The sequence below is a fragment of the Panthera uncia genome, chromosome D1, assembly GCF_023721935.1.
Source record: "Panthera uncia isolate 11264 chromosome D1, Puncia_PCG_1.0, whole genome shotgun sequence".
In the NCBI taxonomy this organism is placed as follows: Eukaryota; Metazoa; Chordata; class Mammalia; order Carnivora; family Felidae; genus Panthera; species Panthera uncia.
The window spans coordinates 16,027,026-16,049,702 of record NC_064808.1 but is presented as its reverse complement, the minus strand read 5'-3'; the positions used below and the strand labels follow the sequence as shown (position 1 = coordinate 16,049,702).

At 61.6% G+C, this 22,677-nt stretch overlaps 2 protein-coding genes across 2 annotated transcripts; one reads left to right on the top strand and one right to left on the bottom strand.

Annotated features, from left to right (window-relative positions):
• The first annotated feature begins 612 nt into the window (after positions 1–612).
• On the top strand, positions 613–18,909 carry MAPK8IP1 (mitogen-activated protein kinase 8 interacting protein 1). Its single transcript, XM_049647559.1, has 12 exons — positions 613–822; positions 11,310–11,415; positions 13,349–13,639; positions 15,214–15,295; positions 15,610–16,422; positions 16,602–16,677; positions 17,276–17,448; positions 17,652–17,761; positions 17,869–17,985; positions 18,079–18,149; positions 18,270–18,368; positions 18,696–18,909. The coding sequence occupies exons 1-12, from the start codon at positions 722–724 to the stop codon at positions 18,766–18,768; spliced, it is 2,112 nt and encodes a 703-aa protein (XP_049503516.1). The 5' UTR covers positions 613–721; the 3' UTR covers positions 18,769–18,909.
• A 683-nt stretch (positions 18,910–19,592) lies between these two features.
• FREY1 (Frey regulator of sperm-oocyte fusion 1) lies at positions 19,593–20,938 on the bottom strand. The gene is made up of 3 exons (XM_049647594.1): positions 20,232–20,938; positions 19,942–20,015; positions 19,593–19,749 (listed from the first exon to the last, which is right to left on the bottom strand). The coding sequence occupies exons 1-3, from the start codon at positions 20,333–20,335 to the stop codon at positions 19,628–19,630; spliced, it is 300 nt and encodes a 99-aa protein (XP_049503551.1). The 5' UTR covers positions 20,336–20,938; the 3' UTR covers positions 19,593–19,627.
• Between the last annotated feature and the right edge of the window lie 1,739 nt (positions 20,939–22,677).

Sequence of the window (22,677 nt, the reverse complement as noted above, 5' to 3'; positions counted from 1 at the left end):
CCATTATTGTCCCCATTTCACAGATGAGAAAACCAAACTTAGGACTGTAAAAGCACTGATGCAAGGCCACACCACCTATTCACTTAGGAAGCCAGGCTGTGATTTCACGCCATCTGACTCCAAACCTGCCTTGCTCTAGGAGCCCACACCCGACAGCATCTCACCGTTCTCTGCCTTCCTCCACGGCCCTCTTTTCCTGTCCGCCGCCTTTGTCTGCTGCTGGGGACCAACTAGGGCCCTGGGGACCAGGGTCCCGCCATTAGTTCCCTGATACCCAAGCGCTAGAGCCACCCGAGGGGCAGAGCCCCCACGGGCACGAAGATTTTGAGCGAGGGGGAAGAGGGCACAAGAGTCAGTGTGGGACTCAGCCCGGCTGAGCCGAGCCCAGGGACCACGGGGGACGCGATTTCAGCACCTCGGAGAGCGCCGGAGGGGCGGGGCCGAGGGCGGGGCGGGGGCGGGGCGCACGAGAGCCTAGCCAGGGCCCGGGGGCGCGCGGCGGCGCTCGCGCCAGTCCCGAGAGCGGCGCGCGGGCCAGAGCCGCGCCCTGCCCTGCGCAGGTGCGTCCGCCGCACCCGCCCCAGCTGGAGCCCCGCGGCGGCGGCGGCCTCTCGCCGCGCCCCCGCCTCCTTCCCATCCGCCGCCGCCGCCTTCGCCGCCGCCGCCGCCGCCGCCGCCTCTGCGCCGCGCTCCGCCCGGATGGCCAGGGCTGTGCCGGAGAATGGCGGAGCGAGAGAGCGGCGGCCTGGGCGGGGGGGCCGCGTCCCCGCCTGCCGCCTCCCCGTTCCTGGGGCTACACATCGCGTCGCCGCCCAATTTCAGGTGAGAGTCCCCGGCCGCCGCGCCCCGCCCTTCAGCCGGGGCTGAGGAGCCCGGGCTTCCCCCACCCCCACCCCCATCCCCCAGCACAGACACCCCGACCCCTGGAACGGGAGGGCGGCGTGGTGATGGGGTTCCCTCCCTGGACAGGGTCCGCAGAAAACCCCTCAGCCTCAAGTGCAGACTGATAGCTGCTGCATAGCCGTGGTGCAGCTCCCTCCGCCATTCCATGCCCTAGGCTAGGAGATTCAGAACTGGACTTGGAGGAGGGGGCGCTCAGGCCGCCTTCTCCCCCACTTTGGTACTGCGGCAGGGCCTGGGGTCTGGACTGAGATCCCAGAGGAGGCAGGCAGGCTAGGGCTTTGCCTATGCCCAGTCGGAAAGCTTCCGAATAGAGATGGGAGCAGGCTGGGGCGCCCCGTGGGTCTCAGTTTCTTGGGGCAACTGGCAACCTTGGTGCTGGAAGGAGGAAGCCGTGGGCCCTTCCCCCAGCCCTGCCCGGTCAGAGGGGCCTAACTCCCAGGCCTGGCGTGGCCAGGACCCTCTATAGAATTAGGCAAGCACTGACCTGGCCAGGTGTGTGCACGTGCAGAAGGCTTAGAGACACTACGCCCAGCTGTAGTTGGGGGAGGTCTGGGTTGAGCATACCTGGAGCAGCCAAGGACACTGGGTGGAAGGTGTCCCTGCTGGAGCAAGTACCCAGGTCTGTGATCTGAGTCCCCCTTCACCCCTCTCTCTGCCCACTATCTGGTGTTAGGCAATTGGGAGATGGATTCTAGATAAGTGGACAGCGGGTGTTATGGGCAAAGGGTGGATGTCCTTCCACCATAATCCTGGGCCCATTTGGCGAGGGGGAAGCAGAGGGTGTAACTGCTCCAGAGCCTAGGAGGAGGCCTACATATACCCCATTGTTTCTCTATCTAATGAGCTGGCGCCTTCCCTTCTCCTGCCCCCCACCCCACCCCAGCCAGGCCCCAGCTGGGCTCTGGCGCCAGCCTCTCTCTGACCAAGGGGTTGCTGGCTCCCTGGCCCTCAGGTGTGTAGAGACCCCTGGGGCTCTCTAATGGCATCATCAGCACTAGAAACCTCCCCGGGGGCCCTCAGCTCAGAAACCGGGAAGACCAGAGGGAGGGGACCAGATGGAGGAGGCCAAGCGTGAGGGCTCCAGGGCGGGGGCTTCCGTGGGTAGTGCCTCTGGGTAACGGCTGAGGTCCCAGACCAATTCCACCTGATATAACACGCCCAGCCAGGGGGCAAATACTGCCTTCCTACCAGGAGGCCCCTCCACAGTGGAATAGCTTAGAGGAACCTGGGTTCAAATCTGAGCCCCACCACTTTCTAGCTGGCTGACCTGACAATCCCATCTATTAGGCGAGCTAATTAATATTGATTCCTTAGTGTGCATGAAGTCGGTATTCAACAAGTGTCCACCCTCCATGCTGTCCGTCCTCCGTATGGCTCCTTACTGTTCAAAGCATTCCTAGAGCAGGCTCATTTACCCTCACGGGCATGGGTATTGGTCTGCCCATTTTATAGATAACAAGATTGAGGTTCAGGGAGGCAGTGACTTGCCTGAGGACCCTGAGGAAGTCAGAGCCTGGGGCCTTCTGTGTGTGTTCAGCCCACGTTGCCTCCAGGCCCTGTCTTTGGCCCAGAGAACAGTTTTGCCTCCCTCTACCTGCTTCCAGATCCCGGGGTGACAGTGCCCTCCACCCCACCCTGCCCCCGGCAGACAGGTTAGCACGGATGCTTTAGTGAGAGGAACTGACGAGGTGGATGCCAGCCAGTGAGTGTCCAGTCCCGGCCAGGTGGGCGAGAACGGCAGTGTGCCAAGGCTGAGGCGTGGGCTGGCCCTCCAGGACACTGTGGCCTGGCTGTGGGGACAAGGCCAGCACGTGGGAATAATAAAGGCAGTGTCTCCGGCCCCACATGGTCTGCCCTGCCTGCTCCAGAAGCCCCTGCTGACCTTTCCCTTGTTCTGCCTTGCATAGCCCTTCGCCCAGCTCGGGTTAACCCTGGATGGTCACCGCTCTCTCATGGCTCTTTGGTGGGGTCATGGATCCAGCCGGTCTGGGTTTGCAGTGTGGCCCAGCCTTTTTAGCTGCGTGCCCCAAGACTGGGCACTTCACTCCCAGCGCCTCTGTTTCTTCTTCTCCCCGATGCCAGTGTTGGCTCCTGCTCAGGGTGGTCCTGAGGTGGACCACTCAGGCCGACCTGAATGGGACAACACGCGTTGACTGTTTCAGGGGCTGCGGGGAGCTGCTTTCATGCAGGGCTGGTATTGTTACTAGATGTATGCCCCCAGCACCACTGTCAGCTTCCAGAAGGCATAAGGAGTCAACATCTGAACTTTGGTTTGCCCGCTGCCCAGCATAGAGTAGGTGCTCAGTAATGCCTTCTTGGTTGATTATTAAGGGTAAGTTGTGTGCTGTCCTTCTGGAGCTCAGAGAAGAACATGTTGTCAGAGAATCACGGTGGGACGTGCTGAGCCCCCCGGGAGGCCCTCCCTTTGCCCAGCCCTGTTCTACCTGGTTTCTGCGCAAGAGCGTTTCATGCTCACCAGAGCCATAGAAGCAGAGCGAGAGTATTATCCCCACGTTGCAGATGAAGAAACTGAGGCATAAAGAGACTAGGTAAATGGCAGATATGGGGTTTGAGTTCAGGACGTCTGATTTCAGAGCCACCCTGAAAAGAGAGAGCCCTGAGGGAGAGAGCATGTGCAGGGAGAAAGCATGGTGTGGACATGGAGAGGTGGAGAGCATTTGTTTGTTGGTAGTTGGTTTAAATAAGTGTTCTGTTTGGTGGTTTTTTTTTTTCCTTCTGATTATAGAAATGCTCCAAGCAGTTACTAGTAGTTACCTCTGGATGTGGTATCAGAGGAGGAATTGTCACTGATGTCACATACTTGGGTTATTATTGGACTTCTCATTTCTACAAGCAGCCTAGGTTACTTCTGTAACTTACAACATTAGAAAAGAGAATTTAAAATTAAAGTGGCTCATGTTCATTCTAGGGGAAACTCTAGAAAAGAGACTTTAGAAAAATGCCCAGTGGCTACACGGAGCTGGGTAGGTGGGATAGAGGAGAGGGACAGAGGGGCAGTCCATGTGGGAGGGACAAAGGGTGCTTATGAAAAGTACAGCGAGCGGCTCACCCTGGGTATGTGGGAGCAGAGCTGTGGGTGAGGGGCCTCAAAACTCAGCTCATCCAAACCCCCTTCCCTTTTACTGAGGAGGAGACCAGAGAGTGTGAGTGGCTGCCCTGAGAAGAGCAGGTGAGTGACAGGACCCAGGCCTCATGACTGTCTGGATGCCGTGGTTTTTACCTCACCACGCCGCCTTGGGGATGACAGATACGGCCACCTGAGAGGTGCAGAGGCCTCCTCGTTTATCTCTCACTCAACAAACATTTGCGCTTTGGCGGGCTCCCTGGGGAGACGCTCCAGAGGCACAGACACGGGCCTGGCCATCACGCAGGTGACTGTGTAGAGGGGAGACAGACAAGGTCTTACCAGACGGGCTGGCTGGTGTGATGGTGGCTGAGGTCAGAGGCCCAGGGCTGCCGGGGCCAGCGGGTCAGTGCGAAGCGGCAAAGGTTTAGCAGGAACCACAGCGTTGGGTCGCTGTCTTGGGACGGTCACTCAGGCTGCTGGGTAGAGAGCGGACAGGGAGGCAGGGAGACCACTGGGAGACTGGCCATCCTGTGTGTGACAAGGAGGGGCTGGAGAGGAAATGAGGAAGATTTCGGGGGCGGGTTAGCTCACTTGGTGAGGTATCTGGCATAAGGGGTGGGGGAGGCAGGAACCCAGGATGACGCTGGGCCCCCTGGAGATGGGGTGCCCTGTGGGAGATGAGAGGCTTGGTGGGCAGGGAGGCGAAATTAGTAGGAGGCCTACGGAGCTTGAGGTTGGTGACCACTGGGGACCCAGCTGGAGCATTCAGACAGGCAGTTGTTTTTAGGCCTGGCATCACTAGAGAGGATTGGGCTTGGGCCAGAGACCCTGGGAGTCTCAAGAGAGAAGGCCACTGAAGCCTCAGAGAGAACATCACTACCCAAGGGGCAGCAGAGAGCAGGGAGATGGCCCAGGGCCCCGGAGCCTGGCCTGTTCCGGCAGACGTTTCCGTGGGAGGAGGGAAAACGGAACAGCTGCTGCTGCTGGAGCCACCCTCCCCCACCCCTAAGGCCTGGGCAGCCCCCCCCCCAACCCTGGCTCGGCTCCTAGTGAACCCCCCATGTGGGGGGCAGACAATGGCCACAGCAGGGTTTCACCCCACTTCTTTGATGGCAGAGCCTTAAAGTTGGTCTCTGAGTTCTTGGCTTGAGCCCCTCCATGGATCCCACAAAGTGGGGTCACTGCCGCCATCCGCACTTAGGGGTTCTTACCCATTCCAGGATGTCACCTCTGTCCCGTGGCCCTACCCTTGTATTCATTCAAAATAGTCTCTACCAACATTAACTATAGGCCCTGCCGCGTTCTGGCGCCCAGAGCTGCCGGTGCCGTGGCACTTCCTTCAGTAGACGTTTATTTAGTACCTACGGTGTACGAGGTCTTGGGCTCTGTGCATGGATTAGAACAGGGGTAGGGAGTTGGTGCCAGTTGAACACGATGACCCCCCTGCCCTCGGGAAACCGCTCCATGGCAAGGCCAGCAGCCCCGGAACCAGGAGCAAGAGCCTGGCGCTAGGCTGGTCTGACCTAGTACAGAAAATTTATCCAGGGGAGCGGAGGAGAAAAGATCTCCCCAGATGCCACCATGTCTCATGGCTGCGTCCGTGTTAGTGTTTCTTCCTGCGTGTGATTCCTCATGTGAAGCCATGAGGTCATTATGTTCCGTTTGCTCATTAGAGTAGTTGCCATTTTCTGCATTCACACACAGACTCCGTAATACCCGACAAAAAGACCGCATACTATTCCATGCCCTGGGTGGCCACGGTTTAACCAGCCCGCTGGTGCTGAGCTATTAATTGTTTTCGTTTGCTGTTGGGAGAAATACGCATCCTTGTGTACACGCATCCTTTTCCGCATGAGGGGTTGTTTTCTCAGGGCGGCTTTTCAAAAGTCAAATCACCAGATCCCAGAGTCCCGGCTACGTATCAGCACCGAGAGCTTCAAACAGATCAGACACATTCTAACCCCATATGTGGGGACTGTCCCATAGGACTTGTTTCCTGGAGTGGACTCCGTTTTTCACCGGTGTCCACAGTGTGGACACGGTCAGGGAGGGAATTAGAGACGAGAGAAACAAAGCTAGCTGGCCCCAGTGTCCCCCCCCCCCCCACAGAGCTGGCGGTGGCATGGGGTGGGAGTTCTGAGGGTGCTGGGCTGGCTCCCCCCACCCCACCATTTCAGCCAGCACCTCCCTGGGGGCATGAACATTCTGCCCCAGATCCTGACGTCGGTGGGCCACAGGAAGTTGAGTTGAAAGGGCACCTGACTTAGAGAATTTTAAGGAGAAAACCCAGAAAGGCCAGTGGTTCATTCAGCCAACGTTTATTAAGTACCTATCAGGCACCACGTCATTGATCAAGACAGACACGGTCCTGCCCTTGTGGACCAACAGCCCCTAAGGGGAGCCCTCCCCCGCCGCCCCGTAGAGCCCCCCACCCCACCCCACTGATCGCAGAAACCAAAGGTCTAATCCCAGTGATCCAGAACCACCAGTAAGTGAGCCTGAGAAAGCCAGGAGCAGGGCTGTTTGGCCTAGTCAGGGAGGTCAGGGAAGGCTTCCTCGAGGGACCCGGGTAGGGGGGGCAATGATACCCTAGAGTTCGGGGAGGCCCTAAGGAGCCTCAGGCCACAGGGAATTTTGGCCCCTTTCCCTAAGTGCCAGGGGAAGCTATTAAGGGATTCTGAGCTGGGGAGGGGTTTCTAGACCAGATTTGCATGTCACGTGCTGGTTTGGGTTGCCCAGTGGAGAATGGCCTGTAGGGGAGCCAGAGGGAAATGGGAAACCAGCCTAACTGAGAACTACTGGGAACCGGCTAGTTGCCCAGCACGCACAGGGCGGCAGAGAGACAGGCTGGGCGCTTGAACCACAGATGCTCTCTGTTGTGAGAGGAGCCCGTGGGGCACCATGGCCAGGACGCAAGGTCACTCCACTGGCATCCCTCCCTCACTTCCAGAGAGCCAGGAAGGGGAAGACAGGAATGGCCTTCGGACAGCCACATGCCTGGCCCTGGCTCGGGTTTGGCCTTGCTCAGCTAAAGCCTCAGCACTTTGCCACTTAACCCTTACTTTGCGCACACTCCTAACTCAGCCTGCTGCCGGGCTGCGACGGCAAACGGGAGAGGACTAGGCTGCCATCAGCGGGATGAGGAGAGCAGGAGACAAGACAGCACGTGGAAGGGAGAAGGCCACGTAATAAACACCAGAGCACAAAGACATGCTTGTTCGTTTGGGGGAGCGCACTACAGGAAGAGGGGGGCCTCAAATATATAGACTCCAAAGGTCAGGGAGGTCTCCGGAGAGCAAACCCATGACACGGGGTCACCAAATGTTAACGTGGATGAGACCTCAGGAACCATCTCACCCGAATGGGCAAAGCAGGCCTGACTGGTCAAGAGCAGCTGCCTCTGGAGGGAAGCCGCCAAGGCCGCCGAATCTGGGGGCCTACTTCCTTCTCCTCTTCCCTCCTCCCCGCCAGCTTTTCCTTCCATCTCCCTTCCTCCCGACAATCGCTTTCCTTGAACCTGGAGGGCCCAAGGGTCCGTTAAGCTTTCCCTCCACAAAGGGCCTCCTCTGGAGACCCGGGACATGGGTGCCCGGAGGAGCGGGAGCTAAGGGCAGGGGCCGGGGGTGACTCACCAAGGGGCCTGCTTGACCTGTCTGTCCCCCCGTTCCTTGGTCGTGACCTCCTCACAGCGCTCTGCAATCCACACGCTCCACTGTGTTCAACCTCAGCAGCACCTTTGAGGTCGGGGCGGGGGCGGGGGGTGGGGGGAGGGGTGCTCATTTTACATGTGGGGAAACTAGATTTTCGGCGCCCTCCGTGTGCGCCTCAGGGTTCCTCATCTGGAAAAGGGGCAAAATAAAACCCTCTCCCAAGGTTGCAGTGAGGATTCGGGGAGATGCAGGGCACGAAGAGGGTTGGCGGCCCCGAGCCTCATCAGTGACGGAGTCAGGACCTGGTCTCGCGCCTCCTGTCTCCAAGCCTGCTATGGTGACCATTCTGCCATCCTGCCCCGTGAGGAGGAAGAGGTCAGATAAGCAGCTCCCTTCACCCACCCCACCGCAGCAGGACACCAGTGCAGGCTTTCGAGCCCGGCCCGGTGCTCTTTCCCCCCCGTGTCCCACAGCTGGCCTCACGGCTGGGCCTGCCAGCCCCCAGACCCGCCGTCCCCGGAAGTGGGATACAGTGGGACGCCGGGGGGCGCAGAGATGAGCTGCGGGCCTGCCCTGAACACTCTGGCCTGAGAGAAGCAGGTGGACGCTAAGGATGTCCCTCCACAAACACGTGGCAGGCGTGTCCTGAGGGCCTTGTGTGTGCCAGGTGACCTCACGAGCTCTACCCTCCAGAAGCATACAGTCCAGATGGAGCGGGGAGGGTGGGGACCTGTGTGCCATCACCTGCTCGGCACAGGGGTGGGCGATGTGAGCTCCATCCACCTCTGGAGCAGCCTGGCGGGCTGTCTGAGGGAGGCCTGGTCCTGTCTGTCCCGCCACACCGCCTTGCATCCACGCAGGTGGTGACACCAGGCACAGGTGAGGGGTGACGGGGGACCGGGAGGGCTTCCCAGAGGAGTGGGCTTAACCGAGCCTTCTCCCAGCAAGCACAGGTTGAGAAGCCTGCCTGCCAGGTGCTCCATCCGAGCACTGGACTAGACCCCTGGGGAGGCAAGTGCGGGAGGTATAGGCAGTCACACACGGAACTGGAGACCTTGAATGCCAAGCCAAGGGGCCTGCCACTAGCAGGGAACCTTAGGGGGCTTTGAGTAGGGGGCAGAAGGGTGGTGTTTCTGTCAGCTTCCCCTGATGGTCGGTGGGGTGGAGCGCTCCCGGCATGGGGACACTGAGGCAAGCAGGCCAGTGGGGAGGTCTGGAGCTGCAGAGGCAGGAGCTGGGCTGGGACCCGGCAGCGAGGAGGAGATGCGGATGTGTGTAAGGATTACTGGCAGAGCAGGGCGCCTGAGGGCACCTCCGGGTCAGATGCCCAGGCGCCCTGCAGCTCTCTGATGCTGGCTGAGTCGCAGGAGTGGGTCTTCTCTGTGACTTTCCAGGCAGCCGATGCGTCTTGACCACTTACTTAGCGCCGGCCGCTGGGTTCTCGTCCCGAGGCCCGAGGTGTCGCGCCGCACTGGTCAGACAACGGGGCTGCCGTGGCTTCTGGGCCAGACCATCGTCCGCAGCCTACCCCCACCTCCACACCACGCCATCCCCCAGCCCTGAGAGCCTACCACCCTCAGGCTCCAGGTCAGAAGAAGCCTTAAAGAGCACCTTGTCTGTCCAGCTCCCTTGTCCTGGTCAGAACCCCTCTCTGCCGTCCCCTCAGCGCCTACCAGCCTCTGTTTATGGCACTCCGCAGTGGCAGAAAGCTCATTACCTTCCAGCCCCCTGGGAGGGGTCCATACAGGGTCTGCCTTTAGCCCTGGCCGTGGAACCTCCTGTACCCATAGGCGCTTCCTGAGTGCTGAAAGATGAAACCCCCGGGAGGTGACAGAGTTCTCTCCTGCATCCAGGTTGTCAATAGAGGCGGCCCGGACCCACCTCGGGCAGCACTGTCTGGATGCTGCCTGGCCCCACGGAAGCCTCTCTGATGAGGTGTGAGGGCTGAGCGCCTTGCTGTGTGGGTGGGGGCATCCATTCATGGAGAATTTCAGAAGCACCCCCCCCACCCCCACCCCATCGCACCACCAGATGCCCTGAGTGTGGCGCTGGCCCTTTAAAGCAGATCAGGGTTGGCTTTTGGGGGGAGACATCCCAGATTTCTGCCATCTGCTTACAAGCCTGGTCCAGGGAGGGGGGCCACCCCAGCCCCCGACAGGGGCATTGGAAGGGCAGGTGGCATCGATTGCAGTAACCTGATCCGATCCCGAGGGGGAGGCGGCAACGCAGCGGCTTCAGCGCAACTGCAACTGCCGGGCCAGGCCGGGAAGGAAGCCGCCCGCAGCTGAGGGCTGGGCTGGGAAGCGCTGGGGCCGGGGCCTGGGTCGGCAGCCACTGCCTCTTCTCCTGGCCCATCTATTTTTAATGAGCTCCCCAGGCTTCTGCTGCGGGCAGGACGCAGAAAGGCAGGCCCCGGCAGTGGAGGCCCGAGGCCCCAGCCCTGCCCTGAGCCCTAGCCCCCCAACCCTTCTGGGCATGAGAGGGTGGCCCTGGGGCCCTGCAGCCCCCCGGCCGGGCAGGGCTCTCCATGAAGCTGGTGCCGAAGATGGATTCGAGCCCAGACAATGACAGCTGGTTGGAGGACCAGTGGGAGCGCTGGTAGGGGGTAGAGGGGTTGGTGGGGGGGGGGACATTTAGGGGGCAGCTCCGTGGAGCTCTGGGTTTCTGTTTGGTCTGACAGAGGCAAGAGGCAGGGGATGTGGGCCTGGGGCTGGGGCTGGGGGCTGGGCCACCACCTCTCCTGGTTGACCTTGGACTCCTGGGTCTCCCTTGCTCTGTGCCTCAATCTCCCTTACTTAGGAAAAGGCTCAGAATTCTCCCCAACTTCCACGACAGAATTCTCTCACATGTCCCACCCACACCAAGCCATGTAGAGTGCCCAGGGCTAGGGGTGAGCCAGTGTAGGGGACAAGCGGACAGTCACTACAGTGGGGTGGGGGCTGGCCTGGGGGTAGAGGGTTCTAGTACAGCCAGTTAAGAGTTGTGCTCTGGTCTGTCTCCTGAGCTCACGACACCTCCAGCCCCAGCCCCAGGCCTTCCTTGACCCTCTGCAGCCTTCTGTTCAGGATCTGTGTGCTGGGCAAGGCGATTTTGTGGTTGAAGAGATGAGATGAAGAACACAGAATGGGGTTGTAGTTTCTCCTGGAACAGGCTGAAACTAGCCACATTGACACCAGATCTCCCTTCACCTGCTCCCGGGGCTCACGAGGCATCGGTCTTCCTGGGCTGGGGGCATGGAGCACTCCTCTGAGGCTGGGGAGGGGCCTCTGCCAGCACCTCAGGTTTTGTCGCTGCAGGGATTGCACGGGGAGCCCTCCTACTCCAGGCATCCCTTGTCGCTTCTCACCTCTGCCTTCTCCATGGGTGAATTGGCCTTGGCACCTGCCTTGACCCTGGGAGGCATTTCTCTGGCAGAACTGAGGCTCTGACCAGCTGGGCCTTCTAGGCACTGCCTCCTGGTTGGCAACCAAATGGAATAACCTGGAGTAGCCTGGAGCCTCCCCTCTCCCTGCCTGTTACCCCTTGTCTTGGCTCATGTGGATAAGTTCCATCCTCTGGGGGCTGTGATTTGCCTTCAAGGGACTGCCCCTTGGAAGAGGTACTAGGGAGACATCAGTGGACTAAGTAGTCCTCCTGGGTTGGTAACTTTGGCTTCCTGTCCTCACCAGGCTCACCCACGACATCAGCTTGGAGGAGTTTGAGGATGAAGACCTCTCAGAGATCACCGAGGAGTGTGGCATCAGCCTGCAGTGCAAAGACACCCTGTCCTTGCGGGTAAGAGTGGGCTTTCAGGAGTCCCTGAGTGGGATGGTAGGATGGGTAGGACAGGAGTGAAGGCATCCCCACATCTACAAAAGGACTTTCAGGGTCTGTATGGCATCCCATTAAATGAAATGACATCCAAGAAACACATCCAGTACGATGCGTGGCACATCTTGGGTGCTCGATCAGAATTTTTTTTTTTTTTTTTTTTTTTTTTTTTTTGGGCCAGGGGCTAAGGCAAGAGGCAGCTCCTTCCACTGCCCACAAGAAGGGAGAGGACAGGAGGTCTTCAGATGTAGGGCAGTAGCAGTTAGGGCTAGAGTTAAGGGAAGGATCAGCACTACCCTAAACCGTTTCCGGAGCAGCCTTGGCAGAGGGCCTGAGGCAGAGCAGGGTGGAGTCTGTTAGAGTCTGCAGTGCTTTGGGACAGGAAAAAAGAGCCAAGGCACTCCCTCGGCTGCCATTGCACCAAATCACACCACATAGCCCCACAGACCCTCCCTGGACTGCAGTTCTAAAGGATCCTCTGGAGGGTTACCCGAGCATTGCTGCTGCTTTTGGCCTCCTGGCTTTATCATAGGACAGATGGCTCTCTCCATTCCCTAAGTTCTGAATCCTGCCAGGGGGTCCTCAGCATGCGGGTAATTTGGGTCGGATAGGGATCCCCCTAGGTCTTTTCAGAACAGGAAGAAAGGAACCATTGGCCAGGAAATAGGAGGCAAAGCACGGGACTAGGTTGCAGAGTCCAGAGCTTCTGTCAGCACCCAGGAGGATGGGTGGCTAAAGTGGACATGGTATTAGAGGAGAATGGTTAGCAAAGGAGAGCTGCGGTGTGAGCTGGGTGGGGTGCCTGTCTCTGGGTTGAACTCCTGTTGCCTGTTACAGAGATTCTGTAAGCTCTGCCAGGCAAGGGGAAACCAAGGGATGAGGCTAACCCTCCAGTACCCCCACGGCCAGGCCAGCAAGGGTGAGGAATGGTCCCAGGGCCTTGACATAGCTTCCCTAAGGTCATACACCTGTTCCGGAATCTGACACCACCCTTTCACCCAACATGCACCAGCAGAGTTCGGGAGAGGGTGGTCCCTGCCACCAGCCAGGGCCCTGAGGCAGTACTAGCTAGAGGTGTACCCTGTGGGGACTTAGACAAGTTCTAGGGGGCTTTCACACACTCTTGCCAGTAAGCCCTCACCTCTCTGGGAAGCTGGGAGGCAGTTAACTGGAGAGGGAATTGAAGGGTCAGGGGATCTGTCCAAGGTGCCAGGGAGTTAGTGGCAGAGCTGAAACTAGACTGGGGCTCTGAATGATCAAGGTTAGGATGGCCTGAGAGAAAACCCAGGTTAGAGGGTCCTCGGACTGTAGAGAGGTGCCGCGTGCCGGTGCCCCCACCTGCCCTTCCCCCCTCCCTCCCCACCCCACCCCCCACCCCCTGCATCCCTCTTCTGTTTGCACTGCGGCCCTTCCTCCATCCTTCGCCTGGCTGGGACTGGTTTCCCAGTTTTCTTCACTGCCCCCTTCAAATACTAACCTCCCCCTCCTCCATCCCTTGTGGGGCCCCGAACTCCTTGGCGACCCTGCGTCCCCATGGCAACAGCGGTGACCTCACTCTGGGCTCGGCTTACAACCCCGGTGAGGTCACCGGCCGTTGCCAAGGGAACGGGAGGGTGCAGAGTCAGGAAAGGGGGCAGCGCGGGGAGGGGGGCGGCATAGACCGCCAAAGGCGCCGACTAGCTTGGGGAGGAGTCGGCCTCGCGAGTCCTCGCGAGGGGCGAGGGGCGAGGGGCGGGAGGGCGCGGCCCCCTCTCGCCGGCCACCTGCCCCTGTCCCCTTCCCTCCCCCTTTGCGGCCGCGGAATGGACTCGCCCGGGCGGTGGGGCGGTGCGCGGCGGCCTCGGCCCCGCCCCGACGCGGCCCCGCCCCCTGACGCCCCTCCGTCCGTGCGGCGCAGCCCCCGCGCGCCGGGCTGCTGTCTGGGGGCGGCGGCAGCGCGGGGAGCCGGTTGCAGGCCGAGATGCTGCAGATGGACCTGATCGACGCGGCGGGGGACACTCCCGGAGCCGAGGACGACGACGAGGAGGAGGAGCGCGCGGCGCGGCGGCCGGGAGCGGGGCCGCCTGAGGCCGAGCCCCGCCAAGAGCCGGCGCCCCGCGGCCAGGGCCAGGGCCAGGGCAGTGGGGACACATATCGGCCCAAGCGGCCCACCACGCTCAACCTCTTCCCGCAGGTGCCGCGGTCTCAGGTGAGGCGCGAGCAGCGTGGGGCGGGGCTGAAGGGGTGGTGCCCCGGGGACTGGGCGCGCGAGGCGTAGGGGGCGCAGAGCAACTCGCGGAGGAGGAAGGTGGGCAGGCCGGCAGGCTGGAGGCGCGAAGAGAGGCTGCGGGAGAGGGACCTGCTGGCCGGCACTGGGAGAAGTCGGCCTGGTGAGACTTCCCAAGTGGGAGGCCCCAGGGGAGGTGGTCTCGGTGGGCAGGTGGGATCTGCCCTAAAGGAGAGGAGCCAGGTGGGGCCGACAGGGTTTGGAGCCTCGTAGAGGGTTGAAGGAGTGAAGGAGCCGAGGGGGACAGTGGAAGGATCTGGGTAAGGAGAGCAGTGGGGGCCTAGGAGAGCAGAACAGGGCTTTGAGGGGTCGCAGGGATTTGGAGCTTTGGACCTCAGGCTGGAGCAGGGTTTCCCTTTTAGGGTGTGGGGCTCCTGGTGAAGGGCAGAAGCAGGGCCTGGAGAAGAGAGCAGCTAAAGTGGTCGTTTCCGGGAAAGGTCATGGGGAATTGTGAAGAGGTGGGGATGGGGAGCTCAGAAGCAGCCGCCAGTTTGAGATGTGGGCAGCTGGGAATTCCCAGAAGGCAGGGAAGAGACATGGGAGGTGGAGCTGCTTGGCTGAGTTGGGGGCCTGGGGCCCCTGGGCTGGGTGGCTGGATGCCAAGGAGGGTTGAATAGGGTGGGGGAGAGCCGGCTGTGGCCCTTTGTCTTCCAGGCCCCGGCTGGAGAGGTGTAGAGGAGGGGCCCAGGGAGGTGGGGCTGTTGGTGGAGGGTGCAGGGGCTGCAGGGAAAGGATTGGTCCCTTTCCCAGAATCCTCTGAGGTGGATTTTGGCAGCCAGACTCATGAATGTGAGGGCCTATGAGAGTGTTCCCAGGGGAGAAGGCCTAAATAGTTTGTGGGGAGCCTCGTTGGCAGGCATTGTGGAGAGGGGTTCCAGGGCACCAGTGATGTGGGATGGGCAGCCCTGGAGATCCAGGAAGGAAGGCCACTGACAGCTACATCTGTCATAACTCAGTCATGTGCTCCTGGAGGGGTCTGGGAACCATGTTACTGATTCATCATTTGCATGATTCATCCCAGTTCCCCAGGCCAGCTGCTGGGAGACCCTTCCTCATCCTTTTTCCAGCTTCTACTAGAATGTCCCTGTCCCTTCCCTAAGCTATAGCTTGCTGAGCTCCAGGACTTGGCTGGAAGTGAGCATCTATATGTATAGCCTCAGTGTCTGGGACTGGGGGTCTGGCTCTGTCCCCAGATGGCTCCTGCTTCTCCTCCACTCACCACCACACATATTGGCCATCACTACCTTTGTTGAGGCTGATAAGAGCATTTCCCCCGAGGGCCAGCTTCCCTGAGCCAGGAGGGAGAGCCGTCTAGAGCCAGTAGGTCTGGCTGGGAGGGCTGGGACTTGGCCACCCCTCCTGCCTGCTCGAGGAGGGTTGGGGGTGCGTGCGCAGCAAATGGCCTAGGGATGGCCTGATGGGGGCAGGGCTGGGGCCTCCCTGTGCCGGGCACTGTTGACTGCTTCTGTCACAAGGGCCTTTTGTTTTCTGCACAGGACACACTGAATAATAATTCTCTGGGCAAGAAGCACAGTTGGCAGGATCGGGTGTCTCGATCATCCTCACCCCTGAAGACAGGTAAGTCAGGACCCTTTCCCGTACCTGGACCGCCACCTACCCTGTCTCACTTCCCCCTCTAGAGAGCCAGCCCGGCAGTTTCCGTCTTGCTGAGTTGAGGTGAACTGCCTGTCCCGTAGCCCTGAGCGGGCCCATCTGAAGTCAGCTGGGGTGGCAGTGAGAGGACCGGCCCCAGAGTCCACCGTGGCCTCCTGCCGGGGAGCCTTCACCTTGGTTTCCGTGTCCCGCATGCTGAGTGGAGGGGGCAGGTGGCCTGGGAGTCAGGGGCGAAGCTCCCCGCTTTTACCGCCGACACTGACCCGCCTGCCCTCCAGGGGAGCAGACGCCGCCACATGAACACATCTGCCTGAGCGATGAGCTGCCGCCCCCCAGCAGCCCCGCCACCACCAAGGATCGAGGCACCTCCACCGACAGCCCTTGCCGCCGCAGCGCCGCCACACAGATGGCACCTCCCGGTGGCCCCCCCGCTGCCCCACCGAGCAGCCGCGGCCACTCGCATCGAGACCGCATCCACTACCAGGCGGACGTGCGGCTAGAGGCCACCGAGGAGATCTACCTGACGCCGGTGCAGAGGCCCCCGGACCCTGCAGAGCCCACCTCCGCCTTCCTGCCACCGGCTGAGAGCCGGATGTCGGTCAGCTCCGATCCAGACCCTGCCGCCTACCCCTCCACTGCAGGGCGGCCGCACCCCTCCATCAGTGAGGAGGACGAGGGCTTCGACTGCTTGTCGTCTCCAGAGCGGGCCGAGCCCCCGGGCGGAGGGTGGCGGGGGAGCCTGGGGGAGCCACCGCCGCCTCCGCGGGCCTCGCTGAGCTCGGACACCAGCGCCCTGTCCTACGACTCGGTCAAGTACACGCTGGTGGTGGACGAGCACGCGCAGCTGGAGCTGGTGAGCCTGCGGCCGTGCTTCGGAGACTACAGCGACGAGAGCGACTCGGCCACCGTCTATGACAACTGCGCCTCTGCCTCCTCGCCCTATGAGTCAGCCATTGGGGAGGAATATGAGGAGGCCCCCCGGCCGCGGCCCGCTGCCTGCCTCTCCGAGGACTCCACGCCCGACGAGCCCGACGTCCACTTCTCCAAGAAGTTCCTGAACGTCTTCATGAGTGGCCGCTCTCGCTCCTCCAGTGAGTCTGCAGCAGGAGCGGTGGGGGGCCTGGGAGGGGGAGAGGCGAATCGAGGGTGTTCCTGGAGGTGGCCTCACCCATCTGCTTCAAGGCGTCAGGACCAAGAGCTTGCCACCTGCCCCCTAAACCTCGGCTAGAGGTGGGACCGTTCTCCTCCAGCCCATCCCCCTCACCTGCAGGTGCGGAGTCCTTCGGGCTCTTCTCCTGTGTCATCAACGGGGAGGAGCAGGAGCAGACACACCGGGCCATATTCAGGTAAGAGCAGCGGGGTCGGGCTGGCCAGGCGGCAGCGGGGACACCCCCTCCCTGCTCTGCCGTCACTGTGTGGCCTAGACCCAGCCCCTGGAGCTGGCGTTCAGCCCTCCGCTCGGCCCCAGGGGGATGGCGTCCACCGTGTCGGAACTCCCGAGCAGGGTGATGGTGCGATGGGTTCGTACGGCATGGCCCTCCGCAGTGCTGCGCTGCCAGGCCCGGGGACGGAGCACCTAGTCTGGCTGGGGGGGCAGGAGCCCAGGAAGGTGCCCGGCAGAGACCGTGCCTGACCGTACACAGGGCGCACCCCCAGCCTCCTCCACAGAGAAGTGCTCACTTCCTGTTCCCTCTGTTTTACCAATGGCTCTGGGCACTTCCTCCCTTAGCCCACAAGTTCCTCGATGGCAGGTGTGTGTCTGCGTGACCTCACTCTTCCGCAGGGACCAGCACCGTTAACAGGCGCTCAGGAGACTTTGCACGTGTTTATTGAATTAATGCTGCTCTTGCGGCGCCTGACCCCAGAGCGGGGTGGGGAGTAGACTGTTGGCCCGGCTGGGGAGGCCCTGGTGGTGAATTCCTCACGTGCCCTTGCTGGGGACAGGTTTGTGCCTCGACACGAAGACGAACTTGAGCTGGAGGTGGATGACCCGTTGCTGGTGGAGCTGCAGGCCGAGGACTACTGGTATGAGGCCTACAATATGCGCACAGGCGCCCGGGGCGTCTTTCCCGCCTACTATGCCATCGAGGTCACCAAGGAGCCTGAACACATGGCAGGTAGCGTCCTTTCCCCTACTCGGTGCCACCAGGCCCCGCCTCCGCCCCGGCCTCATGTGACCCACCGGGGAGGGCCCTCGCGGAGGTGACATTCGGTCCCTTTCACAACGGGAGAAGAGCGAGGCCCAGCTGAGCTGGGACGTCCGCGGACTGTGGCACCCTCTGCTGGCTCTGCCACTCCTCACTTCCCGCTTGCTTTCCAGCCCTGACCAAAAACAGCGACTGGGTGGACCAGTTCCGGGTGAAGTTCCTGGGCTCGGTCCAGGTCCCCTATCACAAGGGCAACGACGTGCTCTGTGCTGCTATGCAAAAGGTGCCTGTTCCCCGCTCCCTTCGGATGGGCGCCCATCCCCAGCCCGGTCCCCGTCCTCTCCTGGGGAGAGGGACATCCAGCGCCTGATTTTCATCCCTCGCCCACAGATCGCCACCACCCGCCGGCTCACCGTGCACTTTAACCCGCCATCCAGCTGCGTCCTGGAGATCAGCGTGCGGGGCGTGAAGATAGGCGTCAAGGCTGATGACTCCCAGGAGGCCAAGGTGACCTCCCCGGTCCCAGCCCCCAGGCCCCCCCACCAGATCTCTGTAGCCCCTGCATGCCACTGACCCCTGCTTCTCTTCTCCCTTCTGTAGGGGAATAAATGTAGCCACTTTTTCCAGTTAAAAAACATCTCTTTCTGTGGATACCATCCAAAGAACAACAAGTAAGTGGGAAGGGACAGAGATTGAAATGTCAAGGGGTGGCCTGGAGCTATCATGGTAGGACTTGGGCCTGCGAGTATGTGGGGGGAGGGGGGCTGAGCCCACGTCCTGTCCTCCCACAGGTACTTTGGGTTCATCACCAAGCACCCTGCTGACCACCGGTTTGCCTGCCACGTCTTTGTGTCCGAGGAGTCCACCAAAGCCCTGGCGGAATCCGTGGGGTACGTCCGCGTGTATGGATCCTGCCAAGCACCCGGCCCCAGAGCGCGCCCCTCATGCTTGGCCCACCCCAGTCCCCACTGCCCTGCACACCTCGTGGCCTGGAGTCAGGGCTGGGTGGTGTCGAGGAGTGGCTCCCACACTTCTTGGCGGTTGGACCCTTCCTTGAATTGAAGCGGCACCCGGGAAGCTCAGTGTGTAGACGACAGAGCAGAGCAGCTCTGCCGGGGGGAACTGGATCCCTACCCGGGGACCCCGAGGCTCCAGCCCGAAAACCTTGGGTGGAGATCCTGTTCGTCCCGTCACCTGTGTGTCTGCCTGCTTCCCAGGAGAGCGTTCCAGCAGTTCTACAAGCAGTTCGTGGAGTACACCTGCCCCACGGAAGACATCTACCTGGAGTAGCGGCGCTGCCCCGCCCTCTACATCCCCGGGCCCTCGGGCCAGCACCGGGCCAGCTGGCTGCTGACGGGGCTCGGCACTGCTCGAGGAGGGGGGCCCATCACCACCAGAGGGTGGGGAAGTGGGGGCCTTTGGCGGAGGGTGGGGGAGGGCGGGGTTTATGGGGAGAGACGAACGCAGTTTATTGTAATATATGGGACTAGATTCATCTATGGAGGACAGAGCAGGCTGCCCGGGGGTTGGGGAGGGGCGGGGCTGGAGGGGTGTCAGGCCTCTAGCCAAGAAGGATGCCCACGGTAGGAGCAGAGGGCTCTGTCCCATCCTTGGCGTCACTTCCTTTGCCGGGGCCTCTGGCTCTCTGGCTGTGACTCCTGCCTCGACAAAGCCCACGTGCCACCTGCTGGTGCCCGCCCCGTCCCATCCCCAACTCCCAGCCCCAACCGAAGGCCCTGAGCTCAGGCTGAGCCCAACCACCTCCCGAGGACTTCGCAGTAAGGAAACGGCAGCAGGTGGGGGTGCAGTCCCTGTTCCCAGCTCCGTCACTTGTGTGGCCTCTGGGTGGCTGTCATGCTGGCCCCTGGCACGTGTGGGACCTCACCAGGGAAGGAGAGAGCTGCAGCGGGGCCCCGTCCCAGCGGGAAGAGGAGGCTTCTGGACCGGCCCAGGCCAGCCAGGGCCTCTTGGCTGCCCCAGCTGTAGCCCCGTCTTGGTCCTGTCACCCTGGCCACAACTATTAAAGTGCCATTTCCTGTCTGGACCGCAGTGGGTGTGTCTGCCTGGGCCCCCTCCCGCGCCCAGGTGGTGTCCATCCCAGGAAAGGCCGAGCCTTTGCTGCCCAGAATAGCTTTATAAGGGGCTCCCGTCACAGGTGTGCGTCGTAGTAATACTCTGCCATGTCTGGCCCATCCCGCTTGCGCTGCTGGGCCTGGGAGAGCAGGGGTCGAGGCCCTCGTGGCCAGGGGTGCTTGGGTCGAATCCCATAGTCTGAGAAGAGAAGAGGGCGTGCGTGGTAGGAGGACTCCACTGAAGTCCCCCCAACCCCCTGCCCCGGAACAGAGCTGTTCCAGATGAGAGGACCTAGAGGAGGGACCCGGGTGCCCCTCCCCTAGGGCATGTGTCCTGCATGGGGGGGGGGGGGGGGGAGGGGCGGGGCAGGGCGGGGCTGAAAGATACTACCATCCACCAGGCCGGAAAATGGCTGCGAGAGTTCTAGAGGGCCTGAAAGTTCTTCAGGAACAGATCGCTGAGGCCTGTGGGAGATGTTGGGGTGCTCAGCCCTGGCCCTAAAGGCCACTACCACCTCCCCTGTCAAGGCCCAGGGTAGGGGACAGGGTGAGCCTCGACGCCCAGCATAATGGCACCAGCCTGTCCTCAGGGGAGGGGAGAGGGAGGCAGCATGGCAGAGCCACCCACCTTCCAGGCCCCCCGGCCCTGTGGACCCCTGACCCTTTGACCCCGGGAGATACCTCGGTGGCTGGGGGCCGAGGAGTGCGGCTGCCAAGACGAGGTCCAGGAGGAAGAGGCTCAGCCCGGCCCTCGGGTACAGAGCCCCCAGCATGGCGAGAACCATCTCCTCAGGTCCCTGACCCTGGCTTCTGCCTGCCCCTCCCCCAGCAGGACGGAACCACTGCCAACTCCCAGGGCCACCTCACAAAGGGGATTAGTTCCAGGGCTCGGTGTCACTGCCCAAGAGTTCAGGGCACAAACCTTTGGAGTCTGATCTCGGTTCAAACCCCAGCCTTGCCTCTTGCTAGGTGGACATGTCACAATTGCGGGCCTCAGTTTCCTCACCTGTGAGGTGAGGTACCTACGTATGTGCCCAACGTGTGGCACACGGGGAGGTCACGCAGAGCCCCGGCCGTCCCCACCTGCTCTCCTTCAGCGATGCCAGGACTGTCCTGCCAGCCAGAGCGGGCCGCTCGACCTGCTCAGAGATGCCACTGGCAGTGAGCCCGCTCCGAGGGACCTCCCCACTGTTCCCCAAAGCTTCCAGCGCCGTGGCCCCAGGGCTCCACGGGTCCTGCCACCGCTCCCGAGGCCGGGCAGGGAGGGTCCAAGTTTGGTGGCAAAGCCTGCCACCTGCGCCCCGGAGCGGAAGCTTGCCAAGGGTAGGAACTGGTTTTGTTCACTGCAGGACCCCCAACCACCACCGGCGGACGTTCAGTAAATATGTGTTGAATGAACCAATGCAGCGTGACAGCATGCAGACAGGCTCTTCTCAGGCTGAGAGCCCGCCGTGGGGCCCTTTCTTTGACTCCCGCTCAACCCCGTTAGTGCCACGCAGACCCGGCTCACTTCGCAATCTCAGAGACTTTAAACACGAGACCCCTGGCCCCACTCCAGACCCGTGGAATCAGACCCCGAGGGCCGAGTGGGGCTCTGCACTTTGGAAACCCGGCCGCTTCTAAGACGGCGACCTACTGGGGGTCCAGCCCCACCCCGGTAACTGCCAAGGTGCCCAAGGCCCAGAGAGGGACGGCCTGGGCTCCTGGTCCTCAGTGCCCCGAGGCTGACAAGCCCTGGTGTCTCAGTCCAGACTGTCCTCGTGTGCTGAGCCCACACACTAAGCTCCCCGTGGTCATCTCCCTTTCTGCATCTTGCACACAACGGTCCCTCACAAACCTGTGCCGGGACCCTCCGTCCTCACCACAGTTCGCCACCGCTGGGAACCACGGGTTCTGGACACTGCCCAACTCAGTCCCTCATCGCGCACACTCCTTGCCTCTGAGATGCCAGTCTTCCCCTCTATCCACAACAGGTCCCAAGGCACGCCTGGGTTCCACCTACACCCTGCCATCGCCCTGCCACGGCCTTAGTCTGGCCCCATTCTGCCTCCAGGGTCACCGTGCTCCCCCTCCAGCACGGTCTGCCACCAGCACCCCTGCACCAGGCCACTGGGTCTGTTCGGGGTTTCTTTAATGTTTCTTTTTTGGGGCTCCTGGGTGGCTCAAGTCAGTGAAGCGTCCGACTTCGGCCCAGTTCACCATCTCACGGTTCGTGAGTTCGAGCCCCGTGTCGGTCTCTCTGCTGTCAGCGCGGGGCCTGCTTCAGACTCTGTACCCCTCTCTCTGCCCCTCCCCTACGGGTCCTCTCTCTCCAAATACGTAAACTTAAAAAAAAAAAAAAAAAGTTTATTTTTGAGAGAGAGCAGGGTGGGGGGTGGCAACGGGGGGTCAGAAGTGGGCCCACACTGACAGTAGTGAGCCTGATGCGGGGCTTGACTCCCAAACCGCAAGATCATGACCAGAGCCGAAGTTGGTCGCTCAACCGAGCCACCCAGGTGCCCCCCGGGATGAGGTTCAGAGTGCCCCCCCCGCCTTCCGGAGGCAGGTCCGAGCTTCTCACCCGGCCTGCGCCTGCGATGGCTTGCTGGATTTGGCTCTGCCTTTCCCCTCCCGCTCATCCCTTCTGCTCCCGCCCTCCCATCCCTTCCACCCCAGCAGCGGCTCACACGGCTGTGACTGTTGTGACTGTGACATGTTACCGCTTTGAAAGCCTGCTTGAAGGGAGGCCTCCTCGACCGGTGCACTCTCCGCAGGCGCCAGTCTAGGCAGCAAGCATCCCCCACTCGCCTACCTCCGACCTAGCTCTCACGACCTAGACTCGCACGTCCACACGCCCACCTATCCTGGCACGCGGCATGCACTTACACGTGTCTCCGCCGGTCCTTGAGAGCCGGCCAACAAGGAGACCTGTACTTACTCCCTGCGGAATGCACAGCACCAGGCCCAGGGCCGCTACAGGGCAAGTGCCCGGCCATAGTCGTTCTATGCAACACGAGGTCGAGGGCCTCAAGCTGTGACTACCTGAAGACTGGTCCCTTCACTTTCCGGCCCAGGACCCGGGTGTGCCTTTCCCAGAAGGATCGGGGGGGGGGGGGGGGGGGGGGGGGGGGGGGGGGGGGGGGGGGGG

Excerpts from the sequence above, each read along its gene's own strand:
- FREY1 (XM_049647594.1), bottom strand. The coding sequence starts at position 20,335 with ATGGTTCTCGCCATGCTGGGGGCTCTGTACCCGAGGGCCGGGCTGAGC. Across the intron at positions 20,016-20,231 it reads CTCGGCCCCCAGCCACCGAG|GCCTCAGCGATCTGTTCCTG; the intron begins GTATCTCCCGGG and ends CATCTCCCACAG. Across the intron at positions 19,750-19,941 it reads ATTTTCCGGCCTGGTGGATG|ACTATGGGATTCGACCCAAG; the intron begins GTAGTATCTTTC and ends TTCTCTTCTCAG.
- MAPK8IP1 (XM_049647559.1), top strand. The coding sequence starts at position 722 with ATGGCGGAGCGAGAGAGCGGCGGCCTGGGCGGGGGGGCCGCGTCCCCG. Across the intron at positions 17,762-17,868 it reads TCTGTGCTGCTATGCAAAAG|ATCGCCACCACCCGCCGGCT; the intron begins GTGCCTGTTCCC and ends CCTCGCCCACAG. Across the intron at positions 18,150-18,269 it reads TACCATCCAAAGAACAACAA|GTACTTTGGGTTCATCACCA; the intron begins GTAAGTGGGAAG and ends GTCCTCCCACAG.